This window comes from Rosa rugosa, chromosome 6 (genome assembly GCF_958449725.1).
Source record: "Rosa rugosa chromosome 6, drRosRugo1.1, whole genome shotgun sequence".
Classification (NCBI taxonomy): Eukaryota; Viridiplantae; Streptophyta; class Magnoliopsida; order Rosales; family Rosaceae; genus Rosa; species Rosa rugosa.
In genome coordinates, this window is record NC_084825.1 from 52,285,882 (window position 1) to 52,303,262 (window position 17,381).

The window sequence follows — 17,381 nt, forward strand, 5'->3', positions numbered from 1 at the left end:
CCTCGGGAATGAATATTGAACGTTGTTAGATAAATACAACCACATTGTCTTTAAAACTTAATTAATTAAAAAATGAATTACCAACGTATATAAGTTAATTGAAATAACATAGTTTTTATTTTAACCACGTGGTGTGGTGTGTTGGTCGAATGGCCTAGTCTGGAACCCCCAGGTCTAGCGTTCGAATCCCAGCTCCATCCCGTGGCCAGCAGATTTGAGAGACCATTTGAGTTCGTGCGTCTGCGGTGCAGTGGATTAGTCTGGCTTTGCCAGGCTTTCGCCGCAATGTCGGTGCAGGTGTCCTGGCGCTGGGATACCACTGCATGGGTGTGTGAGTTACTAACAACTAACCCGATCAAAAAAAAAAAACATAGTTTTTATTTTGGGGCTGTGACCACTTACTCAATTTTTGGCCAAAAATTGCCCACTTACTCCACCAAGAGTTTTTTAACCCCATTTACCCAATCTAACAGTGTTTGACAAAATTGCCCTCATTCCCCTTCTCTCTCTCTCACTTGACTCCCCTCAGCCTCTCACCTCCCAGACTCTCTCTCTCTCTCTCTCTCTCTCTCCACCGTCGCTGGAATTACGTCGGAAATCCGACTCCAAACACACCAAATCCAGCGGTGCTCACAGGCACAGCTCTCAGAGTCATTTCATCAAACACCTTCTGGGCATGCTCCAAATACCCATCAGAAGCCAGAGTAGCCAAGAGTGAGTTGCAAATCTCATGCCCAATATCTTCAATCCCAACCTCGCCGAACACCAAAAAGGCATTGTGGGTTTTCTTTCCTATGATGAGTGAAGCAATCACGGAGCGATAGACCGATGCATCGAGGCCGATTCTCTGGGCTCTGACTTGCTTGAGCAGAGCATCAATGGCGGAAAATTGGCTGAAAAAAGAAAGAGACTTGAGGACTGATTGGTAGGTGGTGGAGGTGTGTGAGAAGGAGGGCTGTTGAGAAGCCCAGTTGAAGAAGACGAGAGCGAGAGAGTGGTGGTTCAGGAGGAAAGGATCGATGACTCGGGCGACGAGTTGTGGACTCAGTGAGTCGCGGCAACCGAGGCGGTGAAGAGCGTTCTCTCTTTTTTTTTTTTTTTTTTTTTTTGGTCTGGAAGAAGAAACTTCATGAGCGAGTCGGCCTTGAAATCACATTACCAGGGGGCAATAATATGTCTATTGCTCCCCAATAGACCAACATAGTACACTACATTTCCACTCTATAAACACAAATAAACGTATCAACTATCAAAAACATAATTCCCACAAATAATAACATAGAGTCAATAGATTATTGGGGAGCAATAATCTGTCTATTGCCCCCCAGTATACCAACCAACAGCCCTCAATTTTACCCCCTATTCACACACTACTACTATTTAATAAACAGAAATTTTTTTTAGGGGACAATAATATGATTATTGGGGGACAATAATATGATTATTGGGGGGGCAATAAATTCAGACGCTGGAATTCCGACACCAGTCCGGTAGCCGTATTCCGGTGACCGGTCGCCGGAGTCCGCGGCCAGCCACTGGTCACCGGAGTCCGCGGCCGGCCACTGGTCACCGGAGCACAACAAGGTGGAGGATGACTTTTCTTTCTAAGTGAGAAAGAAGAAGAGGGCAAAAAAGTCCCAAAAATAAATAAAAAGAATTAATTGGGTAAAGGGGAAATAATCTCTTAGAGTGTTTTGGGTAAATGAGGTTAAAAAACTGTTAATTGGGTAAGTAGGCAAATTTTAAGCTAAAATTGGGTAAATGAGTATTTTATTTTATTTTATTTTATTTTTTTATGAATCTTGACGAAACGAGGATAATTTATTGAATAAAAAATAAATACAGAGAGGGAGAACTATACCAAACCTCTCGACAACATTAACAGAAATGGAAATTAGGAAGACCCATTCGGTCCCGGTTACAAAACTATGAATGATAGGCGGAGCCAAATCCCACCAAACTAAACCTGAGGAAGTAGTTTCAAAATTTGCTAGTGCGTCTGCGGCTTGATTCCCTTCACGAATTATATGAGTAGAACAAAATTGCATTTGAGAAATACGATGCAAACAATTACCCAATTCCATATGAAGTTGCCAAGGTACAAGATGAGGAGATTGTAGAAAATTTAGAACAATTGTAGAGTCCACTTCCAACCATATGAATTTTCAATCTCGGATTCTCGGTCGACCCATGCTAATTCTTTTGCTTTAATAACTGCCATGACCTCCGCTGCAACAGAACTAGGCATATCCAAATTGGAGCAAAAAGCACTCAAAACATAAAGGTTAATCCCGAAACAAGCCACCATAACCTGCTTTCCCCAAGTCACTTTTCCATGCTCCATCTGTGTTTATCTTGATCCAACCAAATAACGGAGGACGCCAATTAACTTCAATGATGTGAGGAGTCTTCCGCTGCCTACAAGGGGCATTAAACCTCTTCAAAATACATAGGTCATGAGCGGTATTATGCATGTGACCAGTGGCAATGTGACTAGAAAAACATATATGACCTGAAATCAGCCTACATGCTTTCCCCACATCAACATTTTCACCGTCAAACTTGACCTTATTGCTTAACTGCCATATAAACCATAGAGTCAGTGAAGCATGCAAGCCACATTTCTTTCAATTGCCATATAACATCGTTGAGATCATGTGTTAGAATTTAATCTTTCATCCATTCTCTCTGTATATGTGATATATGTATTATGTGCATCTCTCCGCCTGCAAGAGATATGATGTTTGGCATATAATGCACGCTCATTGCTTAACAACTCAAGTTTTTAGGGCACATCGGTTGTCTATCTAAGAATTTGGTGTACATCGTCTCTATTCTATTTTATAATCACTATCAGTATATATTTATAACGCGCAATGGTAATGTTTCATATGAAACTGTTGGTACAAGTAATATAGCAGATTGCAATTTTTTCTGTTTTCCTTCTTCCTCTCGCTTCTCTCTTCTTCTTGTTTACTTGTCTGTTCTATCTAACAAGATCGATATGAAAGCATATGATCTATATCGATCCCTCACTCACCCCGAACCTATATGTAGCAAGGGTTTCTAATAGAAAATCATCAGCTTTTCCAACCGATAGATATACTTCTTTATATTTTCAGTGGAAATTAATCAATTTTATCATGATGATAAATCTAAATATGATCATATATCTGTAGGGGACCAGTTGTCATAGCTAGCCAATCAATTATTCTCACATCAAACTCTCTTGCTATAGTATCATACAATTGACAGGCTTGTTGTTAAAGATAATATTCTGCAGATTGTTGGGTTTAGATTAATCCAAAAAATATGTGAACTGTAGCACGTGGAGAGATGAAGAACGAAAACTGACTAGGCACTGAAAGAGCAACACCAACACTCAGAAATTTAAAACCATATAATCGAAATGAGGTAGATGGATTTGCCATACCAGATTGTATATTAGCTACACCCATTTTTTTTTATATTTCCAAAGCTTTAATTTGAATATACAATACAGATGAGGAACTGTGCTTTCCATGAACAAAATAATCCCGATTTAGTTTAATATTACAGGAATATAAGCAAGGAAGAGAAGGGAGATTCTCCCTCCCACACAGAGAAAAAGACAAGAGGAAAAACTTAGAGTATGTTTCTACTTTCTCCTCCCTACAAGGTCAGCAATTAATTTTCATGAAGACCATCCACACAAGTTCTGAGAATCTTAGATATCATCCAAGAATTATATAGACAGAGCTATATAAGAAGATGACAAATTTGAGAACAAGTGGCTGATGATCTTCCCATGTGTATTCCTTTATTCTTTCCCTTTCTTCTCTGTCTCTTTCTTTCTCTACTTTCAGTTTTTCACTGCTTAATTTTGTACCACTTGGTCCTCAACTGACTTAGTTTCCTGAAATCAACAGAGTTTCAACAAACATGAGATGAGGCTCAAGTAACTATAATCAATGATCAATGATCATGCAAGTGTTAAAGAACATACCTATGGACCTTTTGCAATGAAGAACTGCCTCATATATTGAGCTCTCGGAATCACAGGACCTTCGCCAATCATCGGGAGCAGAATAGGCTACGCTTATTCGCGGCGATGCAGTTTCTGATGAATACACCCTGCTGTTCTTCGATGAATGGAACCTTTTATCAACATGATTCCCAGCTACTTTAGGATTTGCTTTATGACCTCCTCTAATCCTTTTGTACAACGGTCTGAGAAAATCCAAGTACTTCTCAAATATTCTTTTTGATAATCTTCTGCACCTTCTCAAGGAATTAGAGCAATCTGAAGAAGAATTTTCTGTTGGAGCAGCTTCTTTTGATGAAGAGACTGGAAGGTTTGCAGTACTGGAATTCGAGGCTTGATCATAATAATCATCATATGACTCCATATTCTTCAATGGGTCATCAACCGAAAGTGGCAAAAGATAACCATTGGAAATGAGCTCATCAGCATGAACAAGAGTAGAGAGAGGAGATTGTGAATCAAATTTGAAATCCTGCTGGGAATTCCTAAAGAATCTCTGAGAGGGTGGCATTGTTGGGTCCATCTCGATGAAGGAGGCTTCATCGGATGCATCTAGTGAAGTCCTAAGGGAGTTGTCAAGGCTTTCAAAAGAAGGAGGCTTGAGATTCACTAACCAACTGTATGAAAAGCTTTCAATGGAGAGAGGTTGCTGAGATGTTTCCATGGCCTCCACCTTGTTATGAATTAGTGTTTAGACAACAAGGAAAACTGAGAAAGGAATACAATTATACAAAGTGGGGAAATTGCTATTGGTAATTGCTAGCAGAAGAGGCCCTCTTGCATGTGGAACATATCTCTACTACATATATATACCTTAATATCTTCTCAGTCTCTCTCTCCAACAATTGGGTATGTGGTTGTCTGGCAAGAGACACTGAATTTTGATAATTGGAAAAGAGAAAAGCAGAAAAGAAACAGAGAAATGTGAGCCCCCACAAGCATCCATAATGTACTGTTGCATCACTAGCTAACCCCACATTTCGTTTTAATCATTTTTCTTCTTAAAGTTCACAAATAAGATTGGTTTCTTTTTACATAAGCAATTTCTGTTAAATATAACAAACAGAGAATATAAACAGGTTCATGCATGTTCCATTAGTTTAATTGCAAGCCAGGCTTTAGAAACTTGATTAAAATGAGGATAAAAGAAGAGTCATATGCATTTGAACTTCTTAAGAACATTCCATAAATAGAAGGTAACATTTAGAAACTGGTTCTAAGAAAAGCAGATTCATGCATTCTCCATTGTGTATCCAACAAACTCAGCCAAAGTAAATAGGGGCAAGTGTAGTCCTAACACTTCAAAATATTCTCTCACAAGTCATAACCTTTATTATATATGTTCTGGAAAAAGGAGTTGATATTGCTTAGCTTGGCTACTCTTTGTCATTGTCTTTTGATGTTATTTTGTATTTATCAAAAAATTTAGGAGAGGTTAGACCAGTTTGAAAGGATGATTTCACTATGTGATGGTCACTTCCTAACAATCTTAGCACAATGCTCAACCTAAATGCACATATTATATTCTTCTACTATGTCACAATCATCATATGCTGTATGCAATTAGCGGTGTTCTAATTACAAAAATAGTATTTCTGCACTATAATTAATAATGAATGTTGCAAAGCTGCAAGTTCTAGAGGTTGAACCAGTGATTAGGAATGGTGGATGTCATTATGCTTTAGAGTCACTTGGGCTTTAAGCTGGCCTTACCCTCTTTCAGAAAAATCAGTATCAAACTATGAATGTAACTAAACAATTACCTAGTTGCTATATGAATCATAAATCAGCAGAAATAAGGAAAAAAGTTACAGAGCTATTGCAGGCCTTAAAATGGCTTTTGACTATTAGCTAGTGTATTGGATTATTACTAACATGTTAAAGACTCATAGTCCTGCAAGCCTAAGAATAGATAGGAACCTTGGACCATGAGCATGGAGAAAGAGAAACCATAACTTGGTGTGTTTCCTTTGTTAGGTTCAACATCCCACACCGAGCTAGTATAAAGGAAAAGTAAAGAACACAAAAGAAAAAGGAAATGAAAATTTAAACATCATCATTGCCTTGACACTTAACAATATGGTTTTGTTCTCTACAGATTCATACTTTTTACAACACCTTCTATATTCTATTGCTACTTTTAACCCGAGTGTTTAACCATTTGGATTTTATGCATGACACGTAAAAAACCAAATTACTCTAACCCTGCAGAAGGAAACAGAAACTGAAGTTTCCTCCAGGCAATGATTCTCATGGTCCTCCAATGCAATACAACATCAGAACAAACATAATAGAGGACAATGAACATAAATTCGAGCAGTTCAAAACCACAAATGGATAAATTCAAGTGTTGTTCATCGTCATAGGTAGCTCTATATCTGTCTGCGCATCGGTTAAAACTATCCAAATCCAGGAATAACAATAATATCCGAAAGTTTTCTTGGTAAGGAAATCTCAAGCTTTTTCATCCACTATCTCCTCAATCTCAAGTTACATGTTAGAAAGAGTCACATCCTTTTCATTCAAAATTGAGCAAATTATAAACATCGTTAATTCTATAAAAAATTAAAAAGAACAGCAGAAAATAGCAGACATTGGTCCCGGAGGTGTCGGAGAAAGAGATTGACATGAACCGAGGTTTTAGTGACAAAGCCCAGAAAAGGAGAGTGACTTGAAACCAATTGGTCCCCCCTAATGTCCCCTCTCTGAGACAATAAGCAAATGCAAAGAGATTCCAAACATTCATAATGCAGTTTAATTCCGTAAAGAATGTTCTTGATCAATCAAAAATTCATTATAAAATGCATTATCATTGAATTTGAGGACCCATGCCATAAGCAATAAACAAAATGGCTTGCTTCAATTTAACAAACAAAAAAAAAGCAACTTGCTCCAATTCTATGGAGTAAGAAAGTCTACCTCTTTTGCTCATAGCATAATACCCAAAACCCAATATTTCAGGTTTAGGGTTTTGGAGTGACCAATTTCAGATTCAAATTCTCCATCTCTACAAAAAAACCAAAAAAAAATGAAGAAAAATAATTCAGGGTATTAATTATGTATATGTATTGTAATAGAAGATTGATTTTCTGGGGGGAGAGAGATGACATGGAATCGATAATTGGGTGAAAGGAGGTTCCTTTTTGCTCTTTTGTTTGGGGATGAAAGAGGGTTTCAGAAAAGCCTTGAAATTGGGGGTGGTCAGTGGTGAGTATTGAAACGACGTCGTTCACGTCTTTAAATCGTTCGCGGAAAAGAGCGCCAAAATGGCAGGCCATTTTTCTATGCGAATGTCTTGAACGATCTCGGCTTTCGGCCCAAGTTTACTTGCAAACTTATTTTGGCGGGAGCCCAAGAGGCCCACTAAAGTTTGTTTTTTATTTTTTTTTATTTATTTTAAGAATATGAAAAAATAATAATTGGGAGATATGCATTATTATTATTTTTTTGGATGCTACTGCATAATTCTTTGTTGGTTTTTTTTTTTGTGATTATTGTTTGACTTTGGGTATGGGGCAGTTGGACACAATTAGAAGGTGGGATTTTTCTGCTATAATATGTCAAAATCTGGAGTTAATAAACCCTTATCTTAAATGTACAAGGTCCCCCAGCCCCAAAAATCATAATTCCTCAAATAATTTCAACAGGAGAATTACTTCCCTGGTCCATGAAACATGAATATAATGTCCAAATAATTGCAGCTCGATCACAAAGAGGATAAGGTGCTGAAATGGGAGATCAGTTGCACTTTAGACTTCAATGTCAAATTGATGATGCCTTTCCCATCGGACTTTTAGCACCGCTTTAACGGATTTCATTCAAATTGCCAAATACATGTGACTTGAGCATCCGATATTGATCTTGTATGAACAAGCTAAGCATTGACTTATGGACGGATCCAAGAGAGAGTGCTAATGTAGGTAACCACCTTCCCTCCAATATCTTTATGCGTTTATTACAATAAGTAGTGATTTATGTGTTTTTGTTTGGTCATGCTGAAATTATTGAAATAGATTTAGACATTACAAAACATATAATACGTTATAAGGTGTTCGACGAATTTCTTCAAAGAAAATTAATAGAAAAGAAACTAAATAAGTAAACTAGATGTAGACGGAGTCTACCTCGACGGAATGTAAGTCGTTTTTATTTTTTTTACCAAATCCACTTTCAACCGATGGATATTCAGAAGTCACCATCAAATCCTCAGTATGCTGAAACCAGATGATCACTACTAGCTACAATGTGAAAGCCAGAATTCTCATGCAAATAATTGCAATATGGACACGCGCGTAGATCTTATGCCTTTCGGTTGGTCACGAACTCACAGTCCAAATCCAAGACCACAGTGCAATAAACACGTTGCCCAATATCCAACTGGGACCTCTCAGCCTACCCATTTGATCCAACTCTTTGTCAAAATTTAGCTCACCAACCTCTCCATACACCTGTCCCTATGTTCTTTCAATTTTGTGCTCCTTCAATTTTCTTAAATATGGCACATCTAGCCAACTTTTTCTTTCGCTGGCTTTGCTCTTTAGCAAAACTACTACTACACTGGCTAGCAATTCATAGCTCCAAACAATGGCCTCTAGTAGTTACTTGGTGTTGTTCTTCTTCTTGGTTCTAGCTGGGTTTGGTGCCTGCATGGCTAGCCAGATTAGTTTGGGTTCGAGGTTGATGTCTAAAGAGAACCAGACGGTGGTTTCTGATAATGGTACGTTTGCACTTGGGTTCAGTCCAATGGATGAAGATAACAGATATCAACTGGCAATTTGGTTTGCAGAGCTTCCTGGAGACAGAACCATAGTATGGTCTGCTAATAGGTAATTTTACAAAACTATATCGTTTAGTTACTTTTATATAGTTGAGTATCACACTCTTGGATATTTGATTATACACAGTCTGCTTTGTTAGTTGATCAGAACAGTACTGTTGGATTGTTACTGGTTTTTGAGTCTCTTAACTTAAGATCACAAACCAACTCCCAATCTCTAGTATTTAGTATTTACAAAGCTAGCTTTTTGAAGTTAATGTGATCATCATCACTATTTACTACTTAAGCTAGCAGATTTCAGTTTCTCTTGGTATATCTAAATTTGGGTAAGTTCTACAAATGCATCACCTAGTGGATGGGGCAAATGACTATAAGTTTATCATGTACGTTCGTATGTACGAGTTCTATATATTAGATACTTTTAGGGCACGTTTACTTACTTGGAATGGAATGGAATGTAATGGAATGATTACGGAGTAAATATCCCTGTGTTTACTAACACATAAAGGAATCGGAATGATTCCAGGTAAAAGAATTCCTGTGTTTACTACCACATGAAGGAATGGGAATCGGTGTAGGTCCCACCTATTTATCAGGAATCGATTCCTGAATACTCAGGAATTCGATTACGAAGGGGGGAGATGGGTTTAGGAATCATTCCTCCGGAATCAATACCGATTCATTTCTTCTCCCATTCCACTTGTCTCCGATTCATGATTATTTTTCATTCCAAGTAAGTAAACGTGCCATTAGTGCAAAACATTGGTAAGTACCTTTAGTCGTTCCAAGCTTTAGCACGTTTAGTGCAAACTATTCGCATCTAAGTAAGAAAATCATTGGTAACTAAAATTAGTAGTTTGCTTACAGAATTGATTATCAGATGACTCTTGCATAAATCAGATTTATTTTCAGTCTTTATGAAAGTTGATTACTCATATATAGTTTGTTTTACATAGTTGATTAGCAAACTCTTGGATGGTTACTGGTTTTTGAGTCTTTGACTTTCTAAAAGAAAAATATCACAATCAATTCTCCATCTCTAGTCTTTACAACACCTCTTGCAGGTCAAATATGATCATCATCACTTAAGCCAACAAATTTCATTTTTTAGAAATTCTGCTGTCACCAACAATGCAATCCTGGAGCTAGAGACCACCGGAAACCTTGTTCTCATGGATGGTGATGCTACTATTTGGACCTCCAACACTTCAGGCACCGGCGTTGAATTTGCATCCCTATTAGAATCTGGAAACTTCATCTTATACAATGAAGCCAACCGCCCTATGTGGCAGAGTTTCTCACATCCATCTGATACTCTCCTCCCAAACCAGCCTCTTTCGGTCTCTTTAGAGCTCACAACAGCTAAGTCACCCTCTCATGGTGGCTATTATGCTCTCAAAATGCTTCAACAGCGCACTTCGTTAAGCCTTGCATTGACTTATAATATGCCAGAAAGTACTTACAATACCTCACCAGAATCTTACTATAACAACTCTTACTGGACTGGACCGGAGATATCAAATGTGACAGGAGATGTCATAGCGGTTTTGGATGAAGCAGGAAGCTTTGGAATTGTGTACGGTGAGTCTTCAGATGGAGCTGTATATGTGTACAAGAATGATGGTGATGATGGAGGACTATCAGCAGCCTCAAACAAATCAAACAGATTGTCAGTTCTTCGGAGATTGACACTCGAAACTAATGGAAATTTGCGTTTGTATCGTTGGGATGATGATGTCAATGGGTCAAGGCAATGGGTGTCAGAGTGGGCTGCAGTTTCAACACCATGTGACATTTCTGGAATTTGTGGTAATGGGATTTGTACTTTAGATAGGACCAAGGCCAATGCTTCTTGCTCATGTCTGCCAGGGACTTATAAGGTGAATAGTGGAGGTCAGTGTTCAGAGAACTCATCATTGATTGGAAGATGTGATTCGAAGCAGGATTATCAACCTTCACAGTTTAGAATGTCCACGGTGCAGCAAACCAATTACTATTTGCCAAAATTTTCAGTCATAGCAAATTATAGTGACATTGAAAATGTATCAAAATGTGGAGATGTTTGCTTAGCTGATTGTGAATGTGTTGCTTCAGTTTACGGGCTTGATGATGAAAATGCTTACTGTTGGGTTTTGAGGAGCATGGAGTTTGGTGGCTTTCAGGACCCTGGCTCAACCTTGTTTGTCAAAATTAGGTCCAATGGCTCGGTGGTACCAGAGGGAGATACAAGAGGATCCGGGGATTCATCAGATGGGTCTAGTAGTAACAGAGAAAAGGTTTTGGTTATACCTATTGTTCTGAGCATGACTGTTCTTATAGCCCTCCTATGTCTCTTACTATATTACAATGTGCATAAGAGGAGATCCTTCAAGAGAGCCATGGAGAAGTCTTTAATCTTGTCTGGTGCTCCAATGAATTTTAGTTACCGTGATTTACAAGTTCGTACCTGGAATTTTTCACAGCTTCTTGGAACTGGTAAGTATGGACTACAATGCTAATTCAATTTTTGTGTATTGTTATTTTGGTTGTATATATATGGTATATAGTAAGATGTATATATGCTACTTTTTCAGGGGGCTTTGGGAGTGTGTACAAGGGAAGCCTTGCAGATGGTACTTTGGTTGCAGTTAAAAAACTTGAAAGGGTTTTGCCCCATGGGGAGAAGGAGTTTATAACTGAAGTCAACACCATTGGCTCTATGCATCACATGAACTTGGTTCGGCTATGTGGCTACTGCTCCGAAGCTTCACAACGGTAAGCAGTAATTCTTGGATTTCATTTTTATGCTCTCATTTATAACTACATTAAGAATTGCATAATGTATAGCATCATTAGAATCTCATGAGCATAATTTCTTGTGCTGACATGGCAGGCTTTTGGTTTATGAATTCATGAAAAATGGGTCATTGGACAAATGGATATTTCCCTCAAAATATTCTGGACATAGGTTGCTGGACTGGGAAACTCGCTTTAACATAGCAGTGGGAACTGCACAAGGGATTGCATATTTTCATGAGCAATGTCGAGATCGAGTAATACACTGTGACATCAAGCCGGAAAATATTCTTATAGATGAAAATTTCTGTCCTAAAGTGTCTGACTTTGGACTAGCTAAGTTGATGAGAAGAGAGCACTCACAGGTTGTTACCATGGTCAGAGGAACTAGAGGCTATTTGGCTCCAGAGTGGGTGAGTAACCGGCCTATAACTGTCAAGGCTGATGTTTATAGCTATGGCATGCTTCTCCTAGAGATCGTTGGTGGTCGAAGAAACCTTGACATGTCTTTTGATGTTGATGACTTCTTCTATCCTGGATGGGCTTTTAAGGTAACAGAGAAATTAATTCTATTTACTTTCAAATGATCTTATGAAAAATCTGAGAGTTATGTCTAATGAATTTGATCATGCTTGTAGGAGATGACAAGTGGAGAGCCACTGAAAGTTGCAGATAGGAGACTAGAAGGAGCAGTGGAAGAAGAAGAACTCATAAGAGCCTTGCAAACCGCATTTTGGTGCATACAAGATGAGGTTTTCATGAGACCTACAATGGGGGAAGTGGTGAGGATGCTGGAAGGATCGGTCGAAATCAACATGCCACCAATGCCCCAGACAGTTTTGGAGTTAATTGATGAAGGCTTAGATCATGTGTACAGAGCCATGAGGAGAGAGTTCAACAACCACTTCAGCTCATTCACCATCAACACCCACCATTCATCTCAAGCTACATGCAGTTATTCCACAATGTCCCCTAGATAGTCAAAACAGATGTACATCTTCCACAAATAGAGCTCATCAAAGTTCATTCTTTATATATATATATATATATATATAGTGCATATAGGATTTTTAATTACATACACAAGGATCCTTTTCAATTTACATCCTAGAGTCTAGACATGATTCTTGATGGAGGAGCTGTATCCATCAAGATCATCATAATACTTGGACCAAAGCATGACACCACCATATTTAGCCGAATTTTTGATACCCGGAAGGACTTTTGAAGTGAGAGCAGCAGCAGGAATGAATCCACTACCAGCAGCTTGAGGTGCAGCAGGGAGTCCTAAAAAGATCTTTTGTGCAGGAATGGCTGAAGTCCATTGCTTCCAAGCGTTTTCGAGATTGGTGACATCACCAGAAGTGTACTGACAAGGAGGGTTGTTGTAAAATTGAACCCAAACATAGTCAAATAGGCCTGTCTCAAGTGCATTTCCAACATAAGCATCAGGAAAGGGACACTGTGGAGCGGCAGTCAAGTAAACTTTCTTGCTGCCCTTCTTGCTCTGCGCCGAAAGGTATCTAGCAAGGTCATCATAGTACTGGTCATTCCCTCCTTCAATGTCGAAGTCAACTCCATCCAAAACAGCATCTCCCAACGGCCTTGAAGAGGAGCGTCCTCCCAAGAAGTTGTTCCACAAGTAAGCACCAAATTGGCGGGCATCTCTGGGTGAAGCTAGAGAGTAGCCTCCAGCACCACCTCCAATAGATAGTATGACCTTGATGCCTTTGGCTTGGCACGACTTTATTTGCGAGCTGAACTTGGTGCATCCATTGCTGTACGGGTCACAGTGACCCGCAAGGTTTATGGTAGGGGTTCGGCCATTGCCAAATGATGAAAGGAAAGCTATGTTTACAAACTTGTAGTTCCCTGAGGCACATGTTTGTGCTAATGTGCCTTCATTTCCATTTTGGCCCTAGTAAATCGCGATTCCGCCTGCATTAGACCCAACTGCCAGAAGTAGTAGTGTTGCTAAAGATAGCAATGCTGCTACTAAAATTGAAGCCATCTAAAGCAGTGGATTGAAAAGCTAGTTTGTGTAACTTTTGGTGGGAAAGGTTGTGTGTGATGAAGTATGAAAGAGTTGTGATTCTTTTATAGAAGAAAAGGCCTTGTTTGCTACAAGTTTTGTGCTTAATTTATTTTCTTGATCCGTGGCATTACAGTCACGTAGGCCTTAATCTCTTTGTTATGTTCTGTTTGTAAGTTGAAGGCAGCCTTGAGAACACTGTCCTATGCAATTGTTCATTTGCACAAAAATTGTATGCCATAGCTAAAAGGAGACTGATAACTATACATGATATGCTAAGTTCTGTTACATGAATCTTGTTTTGGAACTATGTATGTGTAGTTTCTGTATGAATGATATTGTATACTCAAACTTCCCAATCTAGAAGCGGATTGCTATAAGCTTATAAGAATGTACCTCCAAAATTGAAGAAAGAAAAGAACAAAAAGTCTAATGGCATCCCTGTGAATCATGCTGCAGGGATTACGGTTTATTCTTGTTAATTAACTTAATTTCACATTGTTTTTATGTGTACTAATATTAATATCAACTGGTAGCTAGCACTCCAGAATGAACCACTAAGCAAGTGAGGTTAACGGTGCTTCAATATCAGTCCCAAAGAATAAAACATAGGATCGTCTTGATCGAGTAGTATACCACCTCAAAATAACAAAAGATAGGAGAGTAGGCTACCTGAATGTTTCTGAGATGGTCAACATGCTTTTGGACATCCAGTGATGGGTTATTGAGGAAACATGAATGCCTTGTTGTGATCTCTATCATCTGCTCTAGCGAAGCCTCCCCCATAATACAGCACGAGAGATTATATCATCCCGAATGATGGAGCAGCAAAAAATGATAATACCAATAATAGAAGAAAACAAGTCATCAAAGTACTAAATTATTTGAGAACTTCACTCCGCCAAAAATAGCAAAATTCAAAGGATTCTAACAGATCCGACCAGAAAAAAAGTTTATAAGTATACAGCGTGATGTCAATCCTATTAAGTTCATGAATTTATCCATGGGTAAAAACCAAGTTACGAACTCACCCAATGAAATAAATTCCTTGCAACATATATTTGAGTACTCGGTCCTGTTGAGAAGAAAGAGGAAGATGAAGTAAGACACTACAAACAAATACTTACAAAAAAAAAAATTACACCTTTAAATCAAAATGACCATATTACTTTATAGTTATTATGGACTTCAGGCGGACTAAAAAGGTCGAAGAAACTTCTACGTTTTCGTCAAACGATTTTTTGAATACCACTCAATTTCCGTCCTACAAGTGTCAAGTTACATGTTAGCCAAATTATTATTGATTAAATACAAACAACCAATCACATAAACAAAATAGACTATTTAGCATTATAGTAAGATACGAACCAAACTTACCCTATTATTTTATCTATAATGGACTCATCTTCATCAAGCATATGATATGTTAGGGTCAAAACGGAGTTTTTGAAGTAGGGGTTTCGACGAAAGTAGAACTCCAGTTTGAAAACCTTAAGGTTTTCTGTCCTAAGCCACCTGATGTTTTCAAGATGTTTGAGAGCTCCTTCATCATAGTGTTCAATCTAATTAAAAAATAAATAAATAATAAAGTTATTGATTTCACATACAATTTCAGACTATGAACATTAAAGATACAAATTATATTAGGATCTCACATATTTATTTATCGCACTATAGGCTTTCAAAGCATAGAGCCAAAAATCAGGTATCCCCTTACTGCAAAAAAAAAAAAAAAAACATGGATTCATACCGGAGGGTACAAATTACTGAATGCGCAAATAAAACAGTCTCCCCAATGATCGAACATTACTCAAGAGTCCTGAAAATTGTTTTACTTTTTGATTGAATGTATAACTTAATAATTGTCACAAACTATTATACACAGATATATATAATAAAGGTAGCAGGGAAGATGATCATTACCCTCTTGATTTGTTGTTGCTGGTTCAGTAATGACTCTAATTGCGTTTATGATATTGTATCTCTGCAAAGTGACTCCAATTAATTGCGTTTACGATATTATATCTCTGCAAAGTGACTCCAATTAATTGCGTTTACGATAAGATACTGAATGCGCTTTTGGACATCCGATGAGATTCGGTGGAGTTCATTGTGCTGCACGGAAAAACTAATCAGAAATATAAAATTTAAAAAAAAAAAATAGAACAAAGGGGTACTTCACTTATTTATAGTTAAAAGGCTACTCACCTTGTTTGGATTAAGACCTGGTTGATCATCTCCGTTCCCAACTTATGCAATAGAAATCAAAAGAAGCTAGAATGTGAAAACCAAAATCATCGTATCACAAAGAAACACAAACACACACAGAGAGAGAGAGAGAGAGAGAGTGGGAATGTACCGAAAGGACAGAGATCGGACGCGCTTATATATGTTGCTCATTCTGATTCTGATATGTAAAATAATTAATAATTAACCTAAAGATAGAGAACAAGGGCGTCAAACCCTTTCAATATGAGAATGAAAAAAAGAAGAAGAATAATTTTCAATCATTTTGGAGCACGATGGTTCTTCATTGTTCTATTTTGAAGCAAGAATGATTGGGATCGTGCTCCATATAAAGGACTCCATGCATAACAAAGAAAGAAGATATATATATATATATATATATATATATAGGATTTTTCTCAGGTAAGGATGTCCTTAGTTTTTCTTATGGAACGGATTTACTGTTTTCACCCACTTTCCGATCACATTTTCACATCTTAACCGTTCAGTTTTTAGATCCTAATGTATGGATCACCTCTGCAAAATTTCAGCCAATTTGGTGATCGTTAAGGCGTCCAAAACTGCAATTTACACGAACGAACCGAATCTGTCGAACCAGAACCGTTCGTTTACATTGTTGTAATTTGCAGTTTTGGATGCCTTAATGATCACCAATTTGGCTGAAATTTTGCAGAGGTGTGAAAATTTGCCTTAATGATCACCAATTTGCCTTAATGATCACCTAAAAACTGAACGGTTAAGATGTGAAAATTTGATCGGAAAGTGGGTGAAAACCGGAAATCCGTACCTAAGAAAAACTAAGGACGTCCTTAGTGTAGCCGGACTGTATATATATATATATATATATATATATATATATATAGGCTAAATACTAGTTAGTACCATTTGGTTTAGATTTAAAATCAATTCAGTCCCTGAACTTCTAATTTCATCAAAAACACCCCTACACTTTCAATTTTGATCTAATAGGTCAAATTCGTTAATATTCTGTTATGAGTTCAAGTTATAGTTGGATTATTTGTTGAAAAGCTATTTATTTTTAATAATAGGACTCACTCCTAAATTAACTATGCAGACCACCTCGATACCACATCATCATAGGCCATATATGAGCCACGTTAACAACTTAAATAACTCAATTGTCGGAAAACTAACAAATTAGACCTATTAGATCAAAATTGAAAGTACAGGGGTGTTTTTGATGAAATTAGAAGTTCAGGGACTGAATTGATTTTGGACCTAAACCACAGGGTAGTAATTTGTATTTAGCCATATATATATATTTTTTCTTTCTTTTGAATAGAAAAGAAGAGAAGAAGATGAAGAAGATTGCATTGACTTTTTTTTATTAGGGTTTCAACTTTCAACTGATTGAATATCTAAACCCATTCTTTACTGTCTGGGCTCCAGGAAGCCCACTACATATATCGGTCCATATCGTCCCCACTAACAGAATATATAAAGGCCCACTAATAGAATATATATATATATATATAGGCTCACTACATATATATAGGTTCCTATCG

At 37.7% G+C, this 17,381-nt stretch overlaps 2 protein-coding genes and 1 pseudogene across 3 annotated transcripts; 1 reads left to right on the plus strand and 2 right to left on the minus strand.

Annotated features, from left to right (window-relative positions):
- Positions 1 to 3,401: 3,401 nt before the first annotated feature.
- LOC133718892 (probable membrane-associated kinase regulator 6) lies at positions 3,402 to 4,821 on the minus strand. The gene is made up of 2 exons (XM_062145770.1): positions 3,986 to 4,821; positions 3,402 to 3,895 (listed from the first exon to the last, which is right to left on the minus strand). Exons 1-2 carry the CDS (start codon positions 4,686 to 4,688, stop codon positions 3,888 to 3,890), a joined length of 711 nt encoding a protein of 236 aa, XP_062001754.1. The 5' UTR covers positions 4,689 to 4,821; the 3' UTR covers positions 3,402 to 3,887.
- Positions 4,822 to 8,506: 3,685 nt separating this feature from the next.
- Positions 8,507 to 12,576, plus strand: LOC133718188 (G-type lectin S-receptor-like serine/threonine-protein kinase At5g24080). 2 transcript variants are annotated; one of them, XM_062144999.1, is made up of 5 exons: positions 8,507 to 8,850; positions 9,913 to 11,276; positions 11,375 to 11,555; positions 11,674 to 12,127; positions 12,215 to 12,576. In XM_062144999.1, exons 1-5 carry the CDS (start codon positions 8,609 to 8,611, stop codon positions 12,554 to 12,556), a joined length of 2,583 nt encoding a protein of 860 aa, XP_062000983.1. In that variant the 5' UTR covers positions 8,507 to 8,608; the 3' UTR covers positions 12,557 to 12,576. The 2 variants fall into 2 exon arrangements, with proteins under 2 accessions (XP_062000983.1, XP_062000984.1); XM_062145000.1 differs by having other exon boundaries at positions 8,717 to 8,850; positions 9,866 to 11,276.
- Positions 12,577 to 12,690: 114 nt separating this feature from the next.
- Positions 12,691 to 13,587, minus strand: LOC133718189 (hevamine-A-like; annotated as a pseudogene).
- Between the last annotated feature and the right edge of the window lie 3,794 nt (positions 13,588 to 17,381).

What these genes read in the sequence shown, in the direction of transcription:
- LOC133718892 (XM_062145770.1), bottom strand. Translation starts at nt 4,688, where the DNA reads ATGGAAACATCTCAGCAACCTCTCTCCATTGAAAGCTTTTCATACAGT.
- LOC133718188 (XM_062144999.1), top strand. Translation starts at nt 8,609, where the DNA reads ATGGCCTCTAGTAGTTACTTGGTGTTGTTCTTCTTCTTGGTTCTAGCT. An exon ending in ATAGTATGGTCTGCTAATAG is followed by an intron (nt 8,851 to 9,912) that starts GTAATTTTACAA and finishes TTCATTTTTTAG; the next exon opens with AAATTCTGCTGTCACCAACA. An exon ending in ATCCTGGATGGGCTTTTAAG is followed by an intron (nt 12,128 to 12,214) that starts GTAACAGAGAAA and finishes TCATGCTTGTAG; the next exon opens with GAGATGACAAGTGGAGAGCC.